The sequence below is a fragment of the Aethalodelphis obliquidens genome, unplaced genomic scaffold, assembly GCF_003676395.1.
Source record: "Aethalodelphis obliquidens isolate GAN/ISIS:26980383/991018 unplaced genomic scaffold, ASM367639v1 scaffold3, whole genome shotgun sequence".
NCBI classification, from domain to species: Eukaryota; Metazoa; Chordata; class Mammalia; order Artiodactyla; family Delphinidae; genus Aethalodelphis; species Aethalodelphis obliquidens.
This window is the reverse complement of record NW_020837947.1, coordinates 7,080,275-7,104,379: the sequence shown is the minus strand read 5'-3', so window position 1 is coordinate 7,104,379 and position 24,105 is coordinate 7,080,275. Positions and strand designations below refer to the sequence as shown.

The 24,105-nt window shown below is 51.5% G+C and overlaps 1 protein-coding gene across 14 annotated transcripts in view; it reads right to left on the bottom strand.

Annotated features, from left to right (window-relative positions):
- LOC113606908 (1-acyl-sn-glycerol-3-phosphate acyltransferase delta) overlaps positions 1-24,105 on the bottom strand; it is a 1,415,842-nt gene that overhangs the window by 1,914 nt on the left and 1,389,823 nt on the right. For 6 of the 14 annotated variants that reach the window (XM_027081744.1, XM_027081758.1, XM_027081838.1 and 3 more), the window contains 6 exons: positions 17,253-17,414; positions 16,628-16,781; positions 13,571-13,673; positions 12,743-12,818; positions 9,858-10,056; positions 7,171-7,707 (listed from right to left, as the gene is read on the bottom strand). In XM_027081744.1, coding sequence (XP_026937545.1) covers positions 7,613-7,707; positions 9,858-10,056; positions 12,743-12,818; positions 13,571-13,673; positions 16,628-16,781; positions 17,253-17,414 — 789 coding nt within the window. In that variant the 3' untranslated portion in view covers positions 7,171-7,612. Of the gene's footprint in view, positions 1-7,156; positions 7,708-9,857; positions 10,057-12,706; positions 12,819-13,570; positions 13,674-16,627; positions 16,782-17,252; positions 17,415-24,105 lie in introns of those variants that run through there. The other 8 variants (XR_003427759.1, XM_027081795.1, XM_027081775.1 and 5 more) reach the window with 8 other exon arrangements.

Here is a 24,105-nt window from a genome sequence, read left to right as displayed (position 1 = left end):
AATCTAGGGGTTTATTTCTGGACTCTCAATTCTGTTCCGTTGATCTATATAGCTGTCTTCTGTAGAACCACACTGCCTTGACTAACATAGCTTTATAGTAAATTTTGAAGTTGGGAAGTGTGAGTTCTTCAATTTGGTTCTGCTTTTTCAAGATTGTTTTGGCTATTCTGGGTCATTTGTATTTCCCTGTGAACTTTAGGATCAGCTTGTCAATTTCTGTTCTCCCCCCAACCCCCACCAAAAAAAAATCAGCTGGGATTTTGATAGATTGCATTGAAAATATAGAACAATGTGGGGAGTATTGTTATCTTAACAATATTATGTTTCCCAATTCATGAACAGGACAGCTCTCCATTTATTTGGATCTTTAATTTCTCTCAGCAGTGCTTTGTAATTCAGTGTACAATTCTTGAACTTTTTAAGTCTAAGTATTTTATTCGTTTCATGCTATTGTGAATGAAAGTATTTTCTGAATTTCTTTTCAGATTGTTCATTGCTAGTATATCAGTACAGTTGATTTTTGTATATTGGTCTTTTATCCCATGGCCTTGCTGAACTTGCTTAATAGCTCTAGTAGTTGTTTTGTAGACTCCATAGAATTCTCTACATATAAGATCATATCATCCAAGAATAAAGACAGTGTTTCTTCTTCCTTTACAATCTGGATGCCTTATATATTTTTTCTTGACTAATTGCACTGGCTAGATCCTCCGTCCAGTACAATGTTGAACAGCACTGGTGAGAATAACATTCTTGTCATGATTTTGACCTTAGGGGGCAACATTCATTCTTTTAATTTATGGTGTTCGTTGTGGGGTTTTGGTAAATGCCCGTTATCAGGTTGAAGATGTTTCCTTCTTTTCCTGGTTTACTGAGAGTTTTTATCATGACTAGATGTTTGATTTTGTCAAATGTTCTTCTGATCTGTTGAGATGATCAGATGATTTTTGTGCTTTATTAATATGGTGTACTACATCAGTTGATTTTTGGATATTAAGCCAACCTTGCATTCCTGGGATGCATCCTAGTTGATCATTCTTTATAATCCCGTCTTTGTATTGCTATTGCAATTTGTAATGTTTTGTTGAGGACTTTTGCCTCTGTATTACATGAGGGATATTGCTGTGTAGTTTTCATTTCTTGTGATTGTCTGGCTCTGGTATCAGGATAATGCTGGCCTCATACAATGAGTCGGATGTTTTCCTCTTAGAGATTGTGAAGAACTGGTATTATTTACCATACTTCTTTAAATGTTTGGTAGAATTCACTAGTGAAACCAACTGTGCCTGGGTGTCTTTGTGGGAATTAATTAATAATTCAGTAATACTTTTAAGTTCTGTGATGTCTACTTCTTTAGTCCTGATTTTAGTATTTTGTGTTTTCTTACTCAGATCTTTTCAGAGAATCAATTCTTGTTTCATTAATATCCTTTATTATTTTTCTGGGTTCCATTTCATTTTTTTCCCTCACACTAATCTTTATTATTTCCTTCTTTCTGCATGGTTTGGGTTTAATTTGCCTTTTGTTTCGTTTTGTTTTGTTTCTTAAGATAGAAGATGGTGAAGGTAAAAATTATTGTAAAAATAATCCACAAGACCATTTCCTTTTATATATATAGTTTACAAATAGAGCATGTATCTTGAACATTTTGTAAGGATAGTTTAAAAAATGTAATGTAAAAGCAGGGGGTAGATTTTCTTTTTCTTCTAAAATAGCAGCCTCAACTACTGACATTATATTCTCTAGAGTGAGGTCAGCAAACCTTTTCTGTAAAGGGCCAGAGACTGAATATTCTTGGCTTTGCAGGCTGTAGGATCTTGGTTGCAACTACTCAACCCTGCTGATGTAGCATAAAAGCAGCCATAGCAACACGTATATGACTAGATGTGGCTGTGTTCCAATAAAACTTTATTTACAAAACAAGCAGCAAGTGGGTCTTAGTTTGCTTAATGCTGCTCTAGATCACTAAGCAAAATTAAGAAACATCATTTTCCTAGGCCAGTAGAACTTATACAAAAGAGTATAAGCTTTCAAAGGCCATGTGTAATGCTACCTTATTCATATGTCTATATACTGCCCTGAAAAGGTGAATTATTCACTCATCAGGTCAAAACTGAGGCCGGGTGGCTGTGCGCTAACAGGGCTGGCTCCCGTGGGCTTGTACACAGGTGCTGAAGGCAGCTCCAGGAGGAGTCTGAGCTGTGGCTGCCCAACAGTGCACGTCTGCCTACACAAGGGCAGCTCTGGCCCTTGAAGCATATGCCTTTTCCCCTAGTAAGTGGAGGATCGCATATTTTTCCAAGATCAGTGAGCTTGTTCCTACCAGCGTGTTGAAGCAGGTAACTCCCTTATTAGCTGCAGTGTCTAAAGTCACTGCCTTGCAAATCACTCATTTAATGGCATGATAGAAACTTCTGTGCTGCTTGGAATTTTTCACCCTCCCTGTAGCCCAACAGCCTGTTAAACTCCCAGCCTCATCCTGATTTAACATCAAAAGGGTCACCAATCTTCTACTCTGGGATGGGTCCTCTAGTCACATGCTCCAGCAGCCTGCCATTTCATCACATCACTTTTTTTCTTCTTGAGTCAACTATTATAAATTCTAGCGGCACGGCTCTTTCCCTATATTAGGTGATTTTTTTCTTATCCATTTAAATCATTCCTGTTTGAGAGTGACTTCTTCCTAACACATGTGCAGCTTTAGTGGTTTCCGGCCCGCCTTCCAAAGGAAATTATTATTATCCAGCAACCCTAACTTTTTGTTCATACTGCTTACCTCCTTAAAATTCAAAAGAACATAGTTGCCAGAAATTTCAAAACTCTTTAGTCACTCCAGCATGTGAAACAAGACTGTATAAAAAAAATATTAAAGGTAAAAATTGTATGAGTCTCACTCAGTGAAAAGCTTCACCAGTACAGCCCCAGGAGATATTTTCTAGCTACTGCGAAGATCTAAGTAAGGGCTTACTGTCGTTTTTTTAATCAGTTCATAACCATAATATTCAAATAGGACAAGGCTGCAGGGGCTGAGGAATGCCTGCTTTGGAACTGCTTATCCTTCACTGGAGAAACGCTGTGCTTTCTTCACTGACAGCTGAAGTTCAGAGGGTTGACCAGTTTTACTTTGGCCTAATTGTGCTTGAGAAAGATTTTTATTTTTACTTTAGGAAAGGGAGTCAAAAGAAGACAATTGAAAGTCGATTCTTAAAGCCTCTGAACCAGTGTCCCTTCATGGCTGCTCACTGTGACCCTGTGTGAGGGGCCCAGGAGCCCGCCCTGCCCCCGCAGAGGTGACACTGAGGGGACATACATTAGCTGTTGAGGTGAAGTTCTGATATTCTGCTCTTTCTGACCAAAATAATGGTCATTTCCAACAGCTGAATGTCATAAACAGATACCAGTTGGTGGCAAATGCTGTGAATGGTCTCAGATGTCACAGATCAAGAGAAACAGGAGTATGTGCTCAGTCGCCTCCTGTCAGGTGTCCGCCCGGTGCCTTGGAGGCCAGTGTGGCAGGACAGGAAGCCTCGGGGCATCCGAAGTGCTTGGTTTTCATTTAAATTTATTGGAAGCTCTGGAAATACTCAAAGCCCATGCCAGGGATGCAGGAGTGTGAGATGCAGCCTCGGAGAGCTCGGGGCACCCGCTCGTAGGTTCCAGGTCCGGTGCTGCGGCTCAGGTGACCCAGTGAGAGCCGAGGCCCTCAGCCTTCTGTAGGGGGTCGGGGTCGTTTCGGAGGGCAGAGGGACTGGCCCTGGGAAGACCGCTTGCTTGTTTGTTTGGAGAAAGACCGGCTGCCCAATCTGCAGCTCCTGGCACCTCAGCCCCGTCCCACCCACCGTAGCAGGAAGGCAGGGCCAGCGTGTCAGTGAACACATGCGTTCCAGCTTCTTTATTTTGTGCTCTGTAAACAGCACGCTGGAACTGCACGGTTAAGGCGTTGGAAACACTGTTGCTGAAGGAGGTGACACTGAACAGGACAACCTGAGTGACGTGTCACAGAGTAAACAGGAGGGTCACACTGGTGGGTGCCCTTCCGAGAAGCTCTAGGGCAGGAGGGGCGGTACACGGCCAGCTGCAGGCACAGTCGGAGCCCATGCTGCTTCCGCGGCAGGAAAGAGTGGCACTGGCAACCCTCCTGTGTCACCCGGCAGACTGGCGGTCGCCAGAGGGTTTGTTCTTCCCGCTCTAACCCGGCAACCCTGAGCAAAGTCTGACTAGCGCTTTAGACAGTGCTGGATGAAACCTCTTGTTTTGAACAGGTCCCTCCACGGATGCCTTCTCGCTTCTGTCCATGTTTACAGGTAAGTTCTTAAAGCCTCTGAAAGCCTAATCTGTTTGGCTTGGGGACCAGCCAGGCCACTGTTCCACTCCACCAGGAGAGAAACCGGAAACCAGCGGGGTCTGGTGTGTGTCTGTCACATCAGCTATTTCTACGTTTTGGCTGCAGTTACTGGGTATTACATCTAAATCACTGTCTTTCAGACCCACTCAGCATATATTAGAAAAACACATTCATCAGTAGCTACTTTTTTTTTTTTTTAACAAGGGTTTCTTTAGAGAATACAGCAGTCAGGAGATACTCCAGTACGACTGTGTGATCCTAGGAAAAAGGCAAACTGTGGTCTCTCTACAAAAGGTAAACAAGGTGGCCGACTAGCTCAGAACGTGCATCCGCTTTTCCTCCATGTCAGTCACAGAATCAGTCCACCTTCCTTAAACTCATCTCAGATGGTTGGTGTTTTCTAAATAAAGAAAGTCCCTTTATGGTCTTGGTTCCTAGAAGAAGTGCATTAAACTCCCTGCCTCAAAGCTGCAGGTCTCGGACATGGCCCTTAACACCTGGGAGGACCCTGCACCGATCTCCAGTCTGCAGGAAACTTTGCATCTTTCTCTTCCACATTGGGTTTAGAGCAGCCTCTGAGCAGGGCTGACCTAAGCTGCCATGGGATGGAGATGTCAGACAGGACGTGATGCTCGTATTTCATCCCGCACTGCTTGGGGACAGAGAGCCGGCTTCACATCCACAGGTTTTTAATTCTTAGAAAAGTAAACGCCCTGGGAGCCAGCACCGTTCTCTGCTGAAGAGATTGTGGCATCGGCAAGACCTGGACAGGGTGAAGGGATTCGGGGAGGGGTGCTTGTCTCTGCCGTTACGGTAACAGGCAGGAGGAACACCATGTCCCTGTACCGCCAAACGCAATGTGTTTTCATGGAGGGAGCCGAACAACTGAAACGCCGTTAGGATCTCTCCCCAGCAGCCCACACTCTCTGGTCTCCTAAGGAGAATGTCTTGCCCGCCTTCCTCCAACCTGGACCCTCACGTCTGCACTGGTGAGCAGCTTTGTTTTGCTTCTTATGTTTTGTGTTTGGTCCCAGAGCCAATTCAGGTTAAATGTCTATGGGTCCCTTTTATGTTCCAGGAAGAAGGAGTGGGTGTATGTTATTAGAACTTAGATTACTGCTGTTGAATGGGAAGATGACACGGAGGAAAAGGACACATTTTTGGACACTCCAAGGTAATGTCTGAGCATTTTTGAGAAGTAGCAGCGTGGAGGCAACTTTCTAAGCTTTCCCCCTTATTTATGTAATGCTTTAGGAGTCTTAAAATGTGATCACATATACTGCTTCATTTCACCCTTGAGACAACCAAAGAGGTAGGTGTTATCACCCCCATTTTACAGTTGGGAAAACAGAGGTAAAATGGCTCGCACAAGGTCTTACAGGGACTTAGCTGCAGGGTTTCGTAAGGGTGAACCTTGTAGCTCAGAGCATCTCCAGCGCTTCTGACTGCTCTTCTCTGTCTTCTCCCATGGAGCTAGGAGACCCCAGGGTAGAACGGCCCAGGTGTGAGCCGACACGCGGGAACACGGTGTCGTGTTAAGCACCTGAGGTGCTTATCCCCAGGCTGCTGCCCACAGAGCTCTGCTCTTGAGGGGAGGCAGCGTTTGGAACTGGCACGTGGCCTTATGCACGTGGCCTCATGCACGTGGCCTTAGGCAGGGCAGGAAAGGCCCCACCCTGCCCTCAGGGACTCCAGTAGGAGTCCACTCACCCCAGCCTCACGGACATTCTCTTCCCACAACTACGCCAGGAAGTTCCCCTTTTCACTTCTGCTGATTTGTATCAATGGTCCTGTAAGCAGAGAGCTTCTCTTAAACCCTCTCGTAACTTCACTTGTGCTTGGTAAGTGCTCAGTGACTAAGAGCAAACGTGGGACATGATTCGGAATAGAATAAGCCTTTAAATAGTATTTGGCCAACTTTTATATGGGACCGTTCATCCCTTCTTCCATAATCGCAGCAAAATAGGAGGTAAGTAACGGGTGGCACGGGGCAGTCCAGGGAGAAAGGCTGCTCCAGCTGGGCGCACGTTCCCATCAGGCCCACCCAGCGCTGCGGCGGCTCGGCCCGAGACACGTGCTGTGTGGTGTCTACTCGTTCTCCTCCGGAAACGTTACTGCTTTTCTCTGTTCTTCTTCTGCATCTGGCGTCTGCTGACTGGCTGCAGTTTGCCGCAATCCTGCACGTGGACCATGACTCCAAAGACCGTCCTAGATGCCGAGGAGCAGGGCTCTTCTGCGTCATGGCAGTCTGGGCTTCCAGAAGGAAAGCAAAAGCCCGGGGGGACCACGTACCACAGTGTCTGCTCAGCCTGACCCTGCTCAGAGGAGCTCCTGGGCTCCGGCGTGGTCCTCTGTTAAAGTGAGCCTGCATTTGTTTGGGGACCAATTTCTGCTTGCTACCGAAATGAGCAGAGGTTGTAAAGTCATCTCTCAAATCGCTGCAGAACGCCCAGGCTTTATTTTAATGTTCGGCTTCAAGACGAGGTTCTTCAGGAAGTTGGGCACATCTTCAGGACTTCGGCCGGAGACTCCACTGCAGGGAGACCGGGGAACCATCGCCGCCTCCCAGGGGCCCCGTCACTGTGTCCTGCGGACACGGCTCAGCTAGCCTCCTGGCTCCTGCCGTCTCCACGCAGACACTCGCAGGCTCCTGCATTTGCAAACCCACCTCGTCTAGCCACCCCGGCCCACGGGCCCTCTCCCCCCCCAGACCCCTCCTGTGAGCACCCTCCAGAGCACTGTGGTCCAGACTCCAAAACGCAAGGCAGGGGCTGAATGGAAGGAGGGAGCGGGCTGTGTGAACACACCACACAGGAGCCAAGCACTTTAATTTTCTCTTTTTTGGAGGCATAATTTAGTCATCTTCCCTAAAGTGACTTGCACTCTGTGGCAATCCAGGGTTACAGAAAACTCAGCACCAAAGGATGGACGGGAACTCCCCGAGTGTTCCCCATTTCTGCCCTCCCCCTGCACCTCAAGTACCCTCCGAATGAGCACACTCACCCGCACCTCGTTCTCGCTCACACGTGTTCTTTCCCATCACACATACACACGCTCACACAGACTCACACGGAAAGAAAGAGACCCGAAGCCCACTGAAGCACGGGGGGGAAGGATTTAAGCACATTTCCTCCCCATCTGGCGCTGAGACCCTGCCCCTGCCTCCCCAGCAGGGGCTCACCCAGCTTCATCACTGGGTCCCTCCAAGGATGATGGCAGCATCCACCAGTCCTCCAAGGTCCCCTGTGGACGGTGGTGCATCCTGGGTCAGTCGCCGTGTTTCTGCTTGCTGTCCATGTTGCCGTAGGCGGAGCCCTTGTCGATTTCCGTGACACCAATCATCCATCGGACCCCCACGGAAGCTGCGGAAATAGGAGGGCAGGTGAGGAGAGGCCCGCGGGGGCCCTGGCGTGACCTGCCCGATGGGGACCAAGAAGCCCGCAGGGACCCCGGCGTGACCTGCCCGACGGGACCCAAAGAAGGGAGCTGTGTAAATCTCAGTCATCAGCTGAGAGCCGGTGGAAATAGGAGGGCAGGTGAGGAGAAGCCTACAGGGGCCCCGGCGTGGGAGGGCAGGTTAGGAGAGGCCCGCAGGGACCCCGGCGTGACCTGCCCGATGGGAACCAAAGAAGCCCGCAGGGACCCCGGTGTGATCTGCCTGATGGGAACCAAGAAGCCCGCGGGGACTCGGTGTGACCTGCCTGACGGGAACCAAAGAAGGGAGCTGTGTAAAGCTCAGGCATCAGCTGAGAGCCGGCTGACTTGGGTGCACTTCATAATCCCTGCCTCAGTTACCCGTGAGCATGGGTGCCGGGCTCTAACTGGACTAGGGGACATTAGAACAGAGCAAGGCTGTTCCGGTGGCACGTTTTAATCCTTCGGCACTGGAGGTGAACAGAATGTGGTGAGCCGTACCCCGCTGTGCCCAGGGGCTTGCAGAATTCCTCTGCTTCCCGTGCCGATCCCTAAGGCAAAGAGGACTCTTTGGTGAACGCAGTGCAGTAACTTACGAGCACCCTTCAGCAAGGCTTAAAGAAGGACATACCAGGCCCTGGACAGTGCAGCAGCTCAATTCCCGTTTAGCGCCCAGCATGTCTCAGCACTGCTTTTGGTGCAAGTTTTAGAGCAGCAGACAAGCAAAGTCCCTGCCTGCCTTTTCTCCGACAGCAGGATTTGGCCCAAACAGAGAAAGTGTAGGACGCACACCAGAGCCTGGTTTAACCACTAGGAGGCTGGAAAACACGGTCTAGAGCGCAGAAGCTGCAGTTTAAGCGCTCCCTCTGGAGACGACAGACACAGTGAGCTCCTTGGGCGCAGGGCCCACGTCTGTCTCAGTCACCTTGGTGTGCGAACACGGGGCCTGGCAACAGTCTGTTTACAGTACGCATGCAAAAGATGGGGAGCGGCTGAAACTGAACCGTCAGACCAGGGAGCCGACTGGGATGGAGCGTCCGCCCAGCGTATGGGGCTCATGGAGCCCATGGGTCAGTTACAGTGGGCTGCCTCCAGCCTGGGGCCAACTCCAAACAGGCTGGGACACGAGCCCCTGCCCCAGCATTAGAACTTCGTGCAGTGGAGTTGATGACGTTGTGGAGAGTGAACCTCGGACTCCAGTGCAGAAAGGCTTCGTGAGAGGACCAAGACACAGAGTAATTCCGGGCAAAGCGTAGCAAGGCTCGGGCTCACGGGTGATGAGGTCTTGGGGAGACAGCAGTCACTTCCTCCAAAGCTGGAGACGCCCCATGTCTCCCAGGGAGAGTGCTGGGCCTCTGCTCACCACACACCCGGGCAGCCCTCCCCAGCCATCATCTGCAAGGAGCCCCAGCTTCCTTCAGAGGGTGTGGTCTGCATCTTCGCCTTCCTGCTACTGCATGCAGAAATGCTGGGTCCAACCCTCTATCCCCATCCCACTGGGGGCGTGGCAACCACAGCTCCCCTGGACATCCGGCCAGCCAAGCTGCACACTGGCCATGTACAGTGGTAACTGGCTGCCCCACTTCAAAAACAAGTGGCAGTGCCCAGGGAAGCTTGGGGCTATGGAGAAACGTCAGTCGTTTGAAACCACATATGGGTCAAATAAAGCCCGTAGGGATGAGTGAAAAGACTGAGTCACCCAACATCTCCACTCAATGCAGGTGGCAACCGAGGAGACGCACCACACTTACTTCCCCAAAAAGGCCTGGACCCACTTTGAATAGCAAAGAGCCTTTGTTGGTTCCTGCTAGGACCCAGGAAATAGTTTTCTTGCTGATGAGCAGAGCCCGGGGAGGACGGAGCTCGTCCCTGGTCCCTGGCGGGGCTTGTAGGCACAAGGGGTGCAGGCGCACGGGGACGGGGCGCCCGGGCGGAAGCCCTCCAGGCTGGGGTTTCTGGGCTCGGCTCGAGCTTCTGCCTGTCCACCTGCGGGATCTGCAGCCGGGCCTTGTCCTCACAGACAGCGCGGTGCTCCCTCCTCCCTGCCCCTCCCGCGATGCTCCCCCCCCCGCCCAGGCCCCGCTGGCCCCGTACTCACCCACGAAGAAGACGAGGACGAAGCTGGCCAACGTCAGGGAGGAGCCGCTGCGGACCATGTTGACGAGGAAGCGGAAGAACGGGTAGAGCAGCAGCGAGGCCCAGAACAGCCAGTTGACGAGCGTCCAGGGCCGCCGCGGGGGCACCATGGGCGTCCCGGGGAAGGTGCCCGTGCGGGAGTACTCCTCCTGGAGGGCGTCCTGTGGGCAGAGGGCCGCCTGACCTCCCGCCGCCTGCCCCTGGGCCCCCCACCCCTTCCCCGCGATGAGGCCGGGCGGCCCGCTGGGCCAGAACCTCCTGAACCCAGTAAACGGCCAAGGGGTGGGTGAGGGGGTCTCCCAGCTCGACTCAAATACCCCAACATCCTCCCAGGGCCGACAGCGCGCTCGCCGAACAAAGAGCATCTGCGGCCCTGCTTGGCTGGCTCACCCCGTCGTGGCCCAGTTCTGCAGGGAGTTAGTTGAGTTACCTTAAGTGCTTAATTTTCCCTTTAACAACTTGAGATAGAGATGTCTAAAGTACTTGTCTTACTTGTCTTCTTTCCCAATCAGGATGTACTAAATGATGCGAATATCTGACCACTCAAGGTCATGATTAAAATGAGTCCTCAAAGGGCCGCTTTGGAAGGAGAGCCCCTGGCCCTTCCTGGGCACTTCAGGGGCTCTGCCCTGCAGCCCCTTCCCGGCTGCCCCTCCAGCCTGGCGGGTCTCAGGGAAATCACACGATCAAGCAATTGTTGGACAAGGTATCACGTGCGGGGGGCTCCCAGCCTCAAGAGGTGAGGGAGACACAGCCAGTCGGCCAAACACAGGACTTCCCAGGAAGTGACAGTGACGTGTGGATGCCCAGAGAGATGGCAGCTAACCTGTCAAGGCCTCCCATTCCGCCTCCTGGCCAGAACTTGGGTGACTTTTCTTATCCCAGCAGGGCCATCAGGAGCCTGGTAACTAGGTAACTGGGGTGCGGTGGACTGGATATTTGCACCTGCCTCCCTGAATTCCCACACTGAAATCTTAACCCCCGAAGATGGTGGTATTAGGAGGAGGTGCCTTTGGGGGGTGATTAGGTCATGAGGGTGGAGCCCCCATGAATGGGATTAGTGCCCTTATAAAAGGGACCTCAGAGAGCTCTCTCAGCCCTCCCACCATGAGGACACAGCAACATGGCAGGCTGGGACCAGAATCTGACTGACCATGCTGGCACCCTCATCTCTGACTCCTGATTTTCCAACCTCCAGAAATGTCAGAAGTTTCTGTGGCTTATAAGCCACGATGCCTGTGGGTGGCACTTTGTTACAGAAGCCTGACTGGACTAAAACAGGAGGTGATACTTTTGTGCCTTAAAAAAAACACCAGCTTTATTGGGGTGTCATTTACATACCATAAAATTCACCCATTTAAAAAATGGGCAAGTTTTCTTGAATTCTTTTCCTTAATAGCCTTGATAGTGCTTTTCTATTGTAACGTTACAATGGGGAACTGAGGATGCTTTTTCTGTCTCGTTTCCAGTGAGACATTCGCTAAGCCAAGATTTTTTATCTGTAACCTCTAACAAGAGGAAAAAGGACTCCCTTTTCTAGGAGTCAGCAGGACTCTGAACTTTGTATTCACTCCAGAGTTTTCTTTTTTTCTGGTTTCATTAGAAAACTAAACCTCACCCAAGACCCCCACTGCTCTCCAGTGACCTGGTGGCCACTGTGACTCCTGCCAGCCTCGTGGGCTCCGTCCGTGTGACTTTGTGACTTTGCCGGGTGGGACACAGACGCCTGGCTCAGGGCCAGACGTCAGCTCCAGCAGCAGAATGTTTACGGCCTCTCTGGGCTGTGTTATTTCTTTTGTAATAAAGTCCGCCTGTCAGGGAGGGGGACTTTGTTAATAATGCCTCCATTTTTTGGTCTCCACATGTTATCATCCTGTGGCATGTTATACATTGGAACTGGGAACTGTATTTCCTAGAAAGAAACAGCACCCCACAAGTCTACAGGAGCAGGAGAACCTGCTGACAGAGGACAAGTGCCCTGAGTCCACACTGTGTGCAGCTGCCACCCATGCACTGGACAGGAGGGCACAGAGGCCGAGCCACCCACCCACAGCTGGACCGACTGGGCTTTCCCAGCGTTCAGCTCAGCAAAATAAAATTTCTCTTATGACCCTGGGTAGAAAGGGAAGAAAAGGAGAGGAAAACGAAAGGGGGGACAGAGAGAAAGGGCTGGCGCCTCCTTGTGTCTACAAATCCAGGCAGGGGGAGCTTTCTGGGACCCCCCCCAGGCATCAGCCAGGGCTCAGGCCTGGGAGTGTGTTGTTTGAAGAGGACCGTGCCTTGGGGCCGAGCCCACCACCCTTCCAAGGCGTGTAAGTGTTACACTTTTCCCTCAGTGTAAGCGGAAAACCCACCGCCAGCTTGAAAACCTCTTAATTCCGACTCCTGAAGGAGTCAAACGCGGCCCAGGTGGACCCTTGTGGGCCTTCGTCCTGCTCACGCTGGTGATGTTTTAGAGACCAGACAGGCAACCACACTGTGGACCCAGAGCCGTCACTGCCAAAGAGAGCACCCACACCCCCTAAGAATATTTTACCTTCAGACCAGCGGCGGGAAAATGGACAAAGGGCTCTTGGGGCCATAACTCCCTCTTTTGTCCACTACACCCATGAAATAGGCTTCCATTCTTTCTGTGAAGGCCCCTTTAAAAACATTTTGCGACGTTTTTTTCCCCTGTCGCCAAGTAGAGCGTCGGCCCTGGGGTCATTAACGAACGTCCAGGGCGTGAGGTCTCGCCCAGTGGGAGAGGCTCGCGCTCCACCATCAACTCCCGGAGGTCCCAAAGCACCACAGCTGCCGCTTGAAAAGGACCCTTAGATGGTGCAGAGCCCACCCCGTAGCACCGACCTTCTCCTGGTAGAGCTTGTGCAGCCAGGCCGCGCACCTGTCCTCATCTTCTGGGACTTCTCCTAAAGGGATCCGCCTGCCAAGCAGAGAGCAGCTAGCAAGGAGGCGGCCCATGCCGGGTGCCCCAAACACAGGTTCAAACTAACAATGCTTGCCATCCTTCGGCTTCTATTTAGGTAGTAGTCTAGGTGATGTGGAAGTGAGAGGGTAATTCAGTTGATTGAAAAGGGGGAAATCCACATCCATATGAGGGGAAATACAGGCCCAAATGCAGTCACGGCCCACGAGGGAATGGCCCAGAGCCTGATTCAATGACTCAGACAAAGACCTGTCAAGGAGGACACCTGCCTCTCTGTGCTCCCTAGCTTGGAATATAACACACAAGTGAGATGCTGCTGAAATGTTCTCCATTTGCTTCGAGGCCTCTTTGTAAATTACAGATGCTCTTATCTGTGTCTGTTTCTATGGAGTAGACACGTCCTCCAAGAAAGGGGGTCCATAAAATAAACTCTCACACTCAGTCTCGAAAATGGCTGTAAAATAATTGTCTTTCATTTGTTGGACCTGAGCTCTTTGATGAGAACGAGTTGGTGAGAGAGAGTCATGAAGTGTCTGGGAAGACAAGAGGCTTCACCTCCTTATTTACATCAGTGCATGCGTCTCTATTAATATAAACGTGACTGTGAACACATTCCATTTAGTACAGACTGCAGACAAATTATTAACATGTTCATACATTCCCCTGGAGGAAGGGCTGCGGCTCATTTGTGGTTTATCTATTTTGGGATGGGCGCCCTATTTTCTGGAAAGGAAACGAAGCCAGCTTACCTAACGTATAAATCTGCGTGATATTTCTTTCCATTTAGGACTCCCAGCAGTGTTGGATTTTCATTATTTCTGAAATTGAGTGTACAGTCATATACAGCTGAAACTATAAAAAAATAAAACAAATACAAAGCAGTATATAGCGTGTGAACCCAATTTCACTTTGTAGATACACATATTGGAAAAACAATAATTGAGTTGCTAGCCGATTATCTTGGAATGAAGGGACTGCTAATTTCTTCTTCATGCTTTTCTATATTGTCCAAATGTTCTACGTTGAGTACATACCACATTCCATCATCAGAGAAGCACACAGATTAGTAACAGAATATAGTTACTACTGAGGTCAGATGGCCCATCTAGATGATGTACTACAACAGATATCAATATTTAAACAAATACCAATAGCAAGGTAAATCAATCCAAAGAATACTATCTAAGGAGGTTTCTGAGTTACGGCAGCATAACCATTCTATGTGCATTTTTCCCCTAGAAAAATAAGATAGCTATAAAACTAGAATAAGATACTGGAAACTTCTAAGGGACTGAAACATGGTTTAGTCAGTTGATACGTAGCTGAGAAACAAACAAGAATGTGTGATTTTTAACCAGTCTGCCAGCTGGTGAGTTAACCTGTCAGCATATTGAAAGTTATGTCAACATTCACTGCTGCAGCCCCGGGGCCTGGCCCAGGCTCCATGAATGCTTCTTGGATGGCAGGATGACAGGAGGACAGGATGTGTGAAGGAACAGTGAGGGAAGAGCAGGGTAGAAATACGCAGTGGAAACAGATGGCCCCTCCCGCAGAGTCAGTAAGGCAGGACTGGACAGTGGAAAGAACAGAAGTTTTGCGGTCAGTCTGGGTGCGAATCCCAGGGCCGCCTTTTCCCAGATGCGGGATCTTCTCTTGAACAGCCCGCTCGGTCTCCCTGAGCCTAGTTCTCCCGGGGAATGGGACTCGGGATGCTGAATGTCAGCCCTTCCCAAAGGCCCCAGCACATCGTTTGTGCTCAGTAGACTTCACTGAGAGCTCTGCATACCTGCAATTACTACCAATCAAGTGAGTGGGGTGATGGGCGGGTAGAGAGTCACTTGCTCTGGCTGGGAACGTGGAGAACCAAGGTTCAAAACCACTGTCCATTTGCTTCTACCTGCCGCCTGCCCACCACGTGGGGTCCACAGGGGGTGCTCTGGCAGCTAGAGCACGTCTTAGCCAAAGGGAGAGGGTCCCTCTCGCTGACCTGCAGGAGTGCCGGCAGGTAGCTTCCCACCCCTCCACCGAAGCAATCGAGACCACTCCCCTGTCCTCCCCGCGGGAAGAGGTGTCCCCCTCCCTAGGAAGAGTGAGGCTGGAGGAGAATAACCTTCACGTTTAGTACATCGTCCAGCCATTTTAAGCACAGAATTACGTAGAGTGAAAGGCCTCAGGCTGCATGGGGTGAGGCTGCAGAGCCCCAGGGTGTGAGAGCCCATGTCCGTCAATGGGTCTCACACCTCCTTTCTTCAGCCTGCCCTTACACAGCAGCCTGATGCTTCCAACACAGGTGGTGTTACTTCGATTAATCAAGGATGGGGCTTCCCCAGAGAACAGCCTAAATTTGCACAGTTCCCTCCTTTTCCAGAGAAGAAGCCCCAAGGTCTTGAAGTGATAGAACGAGGCCCGGCACTAGATCCATCTGCCTGCAAAGCCCAGCAGAAGGACGGGTACGCCCCTGCCAGCCCCGCCAGCCAGGCCGCCCTGGGTGTGACCCCAGCCTGCTGTGCAATAGTAGAGTCACTTGGGATAAGTTCCTCACCCTTCAGCCCCAGCTTCCTCATCTGTAAATTGGAAGTAAAAAAAGTTTCCTTCACTGCATCTGGCGGGCACGTGCTGCGGCCACGCTATGCGTGAGGTGCTTGTGCTGCCTGGCGTATTAGAATCGCCCTGCTATCATCATCATCATCGTCATCATCGTCATCATCGTCACTATTCGCGGGGGTGGGACAGCCTGCAGAGCTGGGCAGTCTTTGCCCCTTCGGCCTGTAGGCAAAGCTCAGGCAGGGGGAAGAATCTGCGGGAGGGACCCAGAGCCGCCTGGAGCAGTCGGGGACCTTCAGGGTCCCCACGTGTTAAAGTCAGACTCGGTGCCGCCTTCGCTCCGTCCACAGGAGCCGGGTGGCCGGTCTGCGCGATCACAAAGACAAAGCTCCTGGTGGGGCCGCCGCCCCCTGGTGTGGGGACGGCACCGGAAACACCGCACGGTCCACACGCACCGACCCCAATCCCCTGTGCAGGCCGGGGAGGAGCTGGGGGTCTCGGCCTCACGGGGCAGAGAGGACCGGGGACCGGGGCCGCGGAGACCGCGTTGGGCCCCCGCCGGCTCTCCCCGCAGAATGCTTGGCCTCGGGGCCTCCGCGGGCGCAGACCGGCGCCAGGGACGCGGGGAGGTCCCCCAGCTCCGCCCTCCCGTCTCCTGGGAGACGAGGGACAGGGCAGCGGGGCTTCCGGCACCCGCAGGGCAGGAAAGGGTAAAGCACCTGTTTCCAAACTAAAGGGACCAGAATTCAACAGGAGACAAAGAGACTGCGGCAGGCTGGTCTTGTTGCTACTTGCTTCTCGTCCTTACCTACAGTAATTTAGGGCTCCGGACTCAAGGCCAGCCCGACAGACGGCAAGGTCACAGAGGTCATCGCCTGGAGGCAGCTGATGCCAAAGACGGGCAAGAAATGCCAAATAAAGCAAAACCGCAACAAAAACCTGGGCTGACTGGGCGTGGGCCCCAGGCACGCAGCACCGCCCGCCGCCTGCAGTACCTGCGCCGAGCAGCAGAGGGCAGTGTTGGCCTAGCGTGCGTGTGCCTACACGTGTGGGCGTGGTGCGTGTGCGTCCTTGTGCAGGCAGTGGCCACTCCGCCAACGCTGGGTGCCCGGAACAAGGTTACGCAGGGGTGATGTGCCAGCCTCCGTCCCTGGCTCCTCTCCGTCGTAGGGGCGGGGGTGGGGGCACAGGGAGGAAGCTACTCCTATGGGCGCCAGGGCCCCCTTCCCTCGCTGCACGGGGCCCCGCAGGGTCGTCCTTACCTACATTTCTCAAACTCCTCACGGTGATGGCGAAGCCCTTGGTGCGAGGCAGCAGGTGGTGCTTGAGGCTGGGCAGCCCCTTGGCCTGGGCCACCTGCATGCTTATCTGGTGCTTCTTCTCTGTGAACCGCGTGCCCTCGCAGTGAATCAGGAACTGGAAGGGACAGGGTGGCCGTCACACACGTCCCCGAGGCCACTTACACACCCCATGGTCACTCAGACAGCTGAGGTCACACACACAGCCTCGAGGTCACACACACAGTCCTGAGGTCACATAGACAGCTCCCAGGTCACACACACAGCCCAGGGATCACACGAGGTCCCGGGGTCCCATGCACCATCCCCCGTCAAATGCCGCACACGGTCCCACAGGAGCCTTAGGAAGTGGCCCGAGCAGGGATGGCCTGGCAGCTGTGCCTGCTCTCCCCTCAGGCAGGACCTCCAACCCCGGTCTAACTGTGTTCAAGGGTCTGTGAGCTTCAGAGAGAGGGTCTACATTTGTGGAGGCTCAGGAAGCAGAGGCGTGAGCGAGTGTGAGTGTGTGACCGGGGAACCCTGAGTTCATATGCGACGGGGCACCCCGAGTGTGAGTGTGACGGGGCGCCCGAGGGCTGGGTGCACTTACAAAGTACTTCTCGGGGTAGTCCCGCAGGTGCAGCAGGCTCTCAGAGACGGTCTTGCGGTCCTGCTCCCACTTGCGCGTGCAGAAGACCATCTCCGTGAAGTACCACATCCAGCCGATTATGGGGACGTAGGCCAGCTCCTTCTTGGCCAGGACCTTGGAGCCCTGAAACAGAGGGGGCCCGGGGCGTCCGTGAATTACCACCATCCAGCCGATTATGGGGTCGTAGGCCAGCTCCTTCTTCGCCAGGACCTTGGAGCCCTGAAACAGAGGGGTCCCGGGGCGTCCGTGAAAGGGGGCGTGGGGTCCTCCCCGACGGCCGCCGGAGATCTCTAGGAGGAGTGAACGTGCACTCCAGGCACGGGGACAGTTCCCGAGCATGCAGAGGCGGGGAGCCTCCGACACCGGTCAGTTGGAGGTCAAGGTCGTGCAAACCCTGCCCCGGGGGCAGGGGGCAAGGGGGCCTGGCTCTCCGAGGGGAGGGCGGGCAGCGGAGCAGTCGGGAACCTCTGGGGGCCATGGGATGCTGCATCACCCTCCACCCGCTCACACAGGTAGGTGCCCACCCCGGAGTGCTCGCTCAGCCCACCACGCAGACCTCACCCGGTCCGCAGCAACCCTGCTGGCTCTGCGGGTGGGCGGACCCTACCCTCCTTACAGGCCAGGAAACGTGGCCCAGCGGGTTCTCCGGGTTCGACAGCTGGGAAATGGTGGTGCCGAGAGGCGAACCGGGATCAGCAGAGGTGCTGGGAGAGCCCCACCCGTCTGCTGGCCAGCGCAGCCCCAAGGCTGCAGGTGCTGCAAGCCCCGAACGGGGAGGCGGGGGGGAACGACAAGCAGGGATCCAGTGGGGCGAGGGAGCAGGGGAGACACAAGAACCAGCTTTTGATCTAGTGGATTGGGTTCTATATTTTTCGCCCCTAATTTTGGAACTGGCCAAGAGGCTCCTAGAAATAGCCGTCACCCATCAATGGCACAGATGATGGAGGCGGTGATGCGGACAAGTGGCAGCCTCAGCTGTGCTCCTGGCGGCAGCTGTCCGGCCATGCCCCTGAGCCCACGAGGCCCGGGAGCAAGAGCCGTACTTCAGCATTGCCCTGTCTCTTTTCCCTGTCACTCCCACAAGAACTACAAAGCTCAGCAGAGGGGCAACAGGCCATATCCCCCGACCCACCCACGCAGGCCAGAGAAAGGTGCGAACAGCCACTTGTTCCCTTGACCTTAAAAAATCCACAAGCATCTTCCCCACTGGGAGAAGGAAAAGCACAGATACCTTTCAGGAGTAGCGTCTCCACGTTTTGGCGGGTTTTGGTTTTGCTTTTCCCACACACCAATTTCCAACATGCAAATTCCTTCAGACAGAACCAAGCCTGGGGAATTCCCTGCTGGTCCATTAGTTAGGACTCCGAGCTTCCACTGCAGGGGACACAGGTTCGATCCCCGGTCAGGGAACCAAGATCCTGCTTGCCGTGCAGCGTGGCCAAAAAAAAAAACCCAACAAACGAACAAAAAAACCCAAACGAAAAACAAAACAAAAAAGAAAAGAAATAAAAGAACCAAAGCCATAAAATCCGACGACCTGCCCCAGAGGGCCCAGAGGCAGGTCCCCAAAGATCAGAGTGCTCTCCAAGGGAGGGTTGTGGGCCCACGTGTGCCCGGCACAGGCTACACTTTCTACGCATCACCACTCCCCCACTGGAGCCATCTAAAGGCCACGCGCTGAGTCCACGGGTGGGTTTCAGGCTGTGGGAGGCCTCCTGGCCCTCTCCTCAGCCGTCCCCTCTTGTCAGCTGGGATGTTTTCATGGTCCCTGCTCCCTGCCCTTCAGTCACCTCCCTGATCACAGCCTTGAGGATGAGAACAAAACAAAAACTCTTCACCAAAGAACTAAACTTACTTTCTCAGCAGGTTAGGATTATTTTAAAAATTACCTGCTCCTGAACTCCTTCCAAAATTAATCTGTGGCCATTTGAAGGAGCTATGAATGGTGATCGATTGTACAGCCAAGAGAAGGATCCTATACTCCAAAGTAGCAGCTGTTGGGTCTGGAAGGTGAATGGTCCAGTGCAGTCAGTCACGGCTGTCTGCTGGGGAAAAGTCCTCTCAGGGGTGCTTCCTATTAATGGATCCATCCCACAAGACCCAAGTGGGTCTTAGTGGTTGGCCCCTGATGACCTGCCGCTAAAAGGAAATGGCGACTTTGACACTGATGTGGGATGTACACGTAAACCAAAAGACGTGACCGCAACAGTCTGTGTGTCATCCCTGTCACACTGTGTCACAGCACTGAAAACCATCTAAATGTCCCACAGTGAAGAGTTCTATGAATTACCACAACATTGCAAATTAACTATACTTCAATTTTTAAAAATTAAATTTAAAAAAAGAGTTCTATGAATTATGTCGTATACGATATCATACAAACGTAGCCGGCGGGCCGAATCTGCTCTGCCACCTCTGTTTTTATAAATAAAGTTTTACTGAGACACGGCCGCTCTCTTTTACATACACGTTGCCTACTGCTAGTAGGCTGCTAGTAGCCTGGCTGCTTCCACGCTCCAGCAGTTGAGTTGAAAAGTCGTGACAGAGGCTATATGGTCCATGAAGCCTAAAATATTCACTATTTGCACAATTACACACAAACTTTGTCAACCTCTTGATTTACAGCCACTAAAATTTGTTTTCTATGAATATTTAATGGCTGGGGAGATGCTTTATGTTAAGACTAAATTTTTTTTTTAATCTGTAATCAAAGCTGAGTTTATAGTATGACTATACGGAAAATGGTAAAACGGCGAAAAATAACAGTAGCTATAGCTGGATGGTGAGATTAGAAGTGCTTCTTTAATTTTGTTAGATTTTCCTGTTGTTGTTGTTTTTTTCCTACTAAATATATAAAATACCTGAATGGGGTATCTTAAGTGGAACCTTGAAAACAGGTAAGACTTCAATAACAAACAGGCTAGGGCACCCACACTCTAACACGCTGAACTTTTCAGAAAACTATTTTGCTGGTGTCCCTCTAACAATGCCCTTTTTAAGAAGTGGTTGACATCAGCACATTTTCAACCATTTGCTTCTGGAACATGAGTCCCTGGATCAAAAACAGCCTATCTGTTTTTAATGAGGAAAAGGAACAGAGGAGCCATTTCTGTTTTTATGTTGAATTAATCCATCTTTCAACCTTCAAATTCTGGATGTTATGATTAGGCCTAGGCCTTGTTGTTGATTATGTTTACATGGTGAGCCTCAACTTTCCTGTCTGTATTCTTATGAGCAAAGTAATACTTAGCTGAAAGTGTTGCTGTAAAGATCTAGGAACACATGGAAACATATACCAAAGCTCCTAGCTGAGAACAGGACACACAGGTGTTCAATAATGTGTAGCTATTATTATTACCACAAAGTAGCCACAGCAGCTGAATGTCCCTTTTAATTCAACCCATTTCCTAAGCCAGCTTTAGAATGTAGTAATAACAATAGTTACACGTAGTAAAGCACTCCGTGATAGGCACTGGGCTGGGAGATTTACAGGAGTTAACTCATTTATGACCAAAAACTAGAAACATACTATTCAAATATGCATACAGTCCTCCAGGCAACTTAATATGCCAACAATGCCATGACTCCCCCAGGTCAAGCAAAGGTCCCTGTGTGTGGCTGGTAGTGCCTTTAAGAGAGAACGTACAAGAAAATATACCAGTTTCATTGATCCTAGATTAATTTTGAAGGTAGATCTGAGAGGATTTACTGATGAGTTAGATTTATCAATAGAGCCATCTAGGCACAAGCATATCTAAAAAACAAAAAATGTTCCCAGGCAGCACAGAGCAATCCACAACTACAGGGGCCGAAATGTACCCCTGGCCACTTTCTAGCTGCTGTAGGGAGTCACTGTCATCCTATCACATCCTATGGTGAAAAGTTTATGAAACTTTCTAGCCTGTGTGTGTGTGAGAGAGAGAGAGAGAGAGAGAGATTGAGAATTGTCTTACCACAGCTGCCCAAGCAATCTAATTAAGCAGCCCACAACCATTTTCAGGACCACCCAATTGCTCAGAGAAGCAGCCACCCCCAGGAGTCCCAAATTCAGCGCCTCCAGCCAACTGGTCGACCCCTGGGCAGAGCCCACAAGGTGCTACAAAAGCCTGTTCTAAGGATGCAGTAAGATCTGGTGCATTCCAACCTGAGATTAGCTGGCTCTCGCCTCACTTCTCTCCGCTCTACAGCCTCTGTGGTTAAAAAATGAGCAGAGGGGCTTCCCTGGTGGCGCAGTGGTTGAGAGTCCGCCTGCCGATGCAGGGGACGCGGGTTTGTGCCCCGGTCCGGGAAGATCCCACGTGCCACGGAGCGGCTGGGCCCGTGAGCCATGGCCGCTGAGCCTGCGCGTCCGGAGCCTGTGCTCCGCGGCGGGAGAGGCCACAACAGTGAGAGGCCCACGTACAAAAAAAAAAAAAAAAAAAAAAAAAAGGCGCAGAGTCAGAACTTCCTACTTAAGGTTTTTCTCCAACACGGCCACATGCCAATTGATAAGATGAAAATGTTAAGTGTTGATGCTGGGTTTGTAGGATAGCTGGGAACAGTAGGGCATCCTCTGTAGTCACCTTTCCATAATGTCCCCTCCTCCTCCAACCACTCTGCAGGGACCAGCAGAGAACACGAGTAGGGACTGAGACTAGTCAGCAAGATGGTACCTGGTCAAGGGGTTGTTTGCATAAATATCTCTTCCTGGCTTCCCTCCTGAAGGTCCACCATCATGGTTACCAGCTGGGTTCACCCAAGGTCACTTATTTCCACTAAATATATAAAATACCCGAATGGGGTATCTTAAGTGGAACTTTGAAAACAGGTAAGACTTCAATAATAAACAGGCTACGGCACCCACACTTTAACACTCTGAACTTTTTCTTGACTGTGAGCTAAAAACACAGTCGCAAATGTTTAAGATTAGTGGAGACCAGCCAAGCTGTGTAGGCCCATCACCACAGAGCACCAGCAAGTCAACCGACAGCTCAGCCGCTATCATGACGTGTGATATGTGAACCTGAACCTCAAAGCCACTCTGGTCGTGCAGCAGGTATTTGCCAGAAACCTCCTTGGTGCTGGGAACACAAAGATGGCTAGGACTGTCCATGGCCTTCAGGTGTCCAAAGTATAGTGAGAAGAGAGAAACAGAAATCTAGCAATTGGGCTTCCCTGGTGGCGCAGGGGTTAAGAATCTGCCTGCCAATGCAGGGGTCACGGGTTCGATCCCCAGTCCGGGAAGATCTCACGTGCTGTGGAGCAACTAAGCCCGTGCACCACAACTACTGAGCCTGCACTCTAGAGCCTGCGAGCCACAATTACTGAGCCCGCGTGCCACAACTACTGAAGCCCATGCACCTAGAGCCCACGCTCCCCAACAAGAGAGGCCACTGCAATGAGAAGCCCGCGCACCGCAACAAAGAGTAGCTCCCGCTCACCGCAACTAGGGAGAAGCCCACGCGCAGCAACGAAGACCCAACGCAGCCAAAAATAAATAAATTTTTAAAAAGAAAAAGAAATCTGGCAATTTCAGTGTTATTGCTGCCACTAAATTCTGCAGATAAGTTGTTGGACAGATATGGTTCCCAGCAAAAGAAAAGATGAGATTAGAATATGTCTCTGAGATATAAGTCCCTGGCCATAGTAAAACACAGAGGAAAAGACTGGAGCTCAAAATAATAAACCAGAGGGGTGTGTGTGTGTGTGTGAGAGAGAGAAAGAGGAAAGGTGAGAGGCTCAACCTGTGCCAACTAGGGTACCACATGTGACCTAACTCACTTACACTGCATTTCTTTCTCTTGCTTTCTCCCTTCTCTGATGCTAAGGAGGAAAATGCTGGAGACCTTAAACCACCAGAAAAATCTCAAGAGAGTCCCAAAGAAAAATGAGCACTGTCCCACCATGAGTCACAGCCACAGGGGAAAGGCAGAAAACAAACACGGAGCAAAAGCAGTGTGAGAATTCATCTGCAGGAAACAAACCATCAAACATGTCAAAGTCCAGCAAAATGCTTGCAGCTCTTTGGATCTCGATAACGTCTCCCCCGGACCCCAGCTTACGGGCTTCCAAGCCCCAAACCGCTCTTGGTTTGACCAGAGTGCAGACGTGGAGTGAAAAAGAAGGGCATCTGGGGACAAACGAGGCAGCTCTTAGGTTCAGAGTAAGTCACAGCTGTCTGTGGTCTGTGGGATCAGGGCTCCGGAGTAATTCCTGGCAGGATGCTCTGCCCCGCTTCTTGGGCACGGATCTTGTGGTGCTGCCTGGCCTCTGATCTGAATGGCCAGCCTGAGTCCATCCTGGGTGGGCCTGGGCCGGGGCAGACAGGGAGACAGAGCCTTCCAGGGAGGGGGCAGAAGATCATGGAGTCGCTTCCCTGTGCTCAGTACCTCTAGCCGGGGGTGTTTGAGGAACAGTCAACGGAAGCTCAGGAACACGGGGGCACGGGGCCCCCTGGGCAGGTGGCAGACGGGTGCAACAGAGGCAGCAGCGGATGGGGCAATGGGCGCACAGTCGGCTCCCAGAGCAAACGTCACAGGCCTTTGCCAAGTTGCAGGAAGAGGAGGGAGGACGCCCAGCGGCACCACTGCTGTAAGCCAGCCTGGATTTACCGCCGGTCGGTGTGATCCGACTTCGGCTTGTTAAAGGCAAGCCAGAGGATCTTGTGCAACAGAAAAGAAGACTTGGCGCATCTAACTCGGGGCTACGCTCTTAAAAATAAAGTGCATGCTACCACTTCCAGGAATACACTTGGTTATGAGCTCAAGATGCATCTGTACTTCCAGAGACTCCTTTCCGTGGCCAACGCTTCTCCCAGCTCCAGCGATTGTAAGGG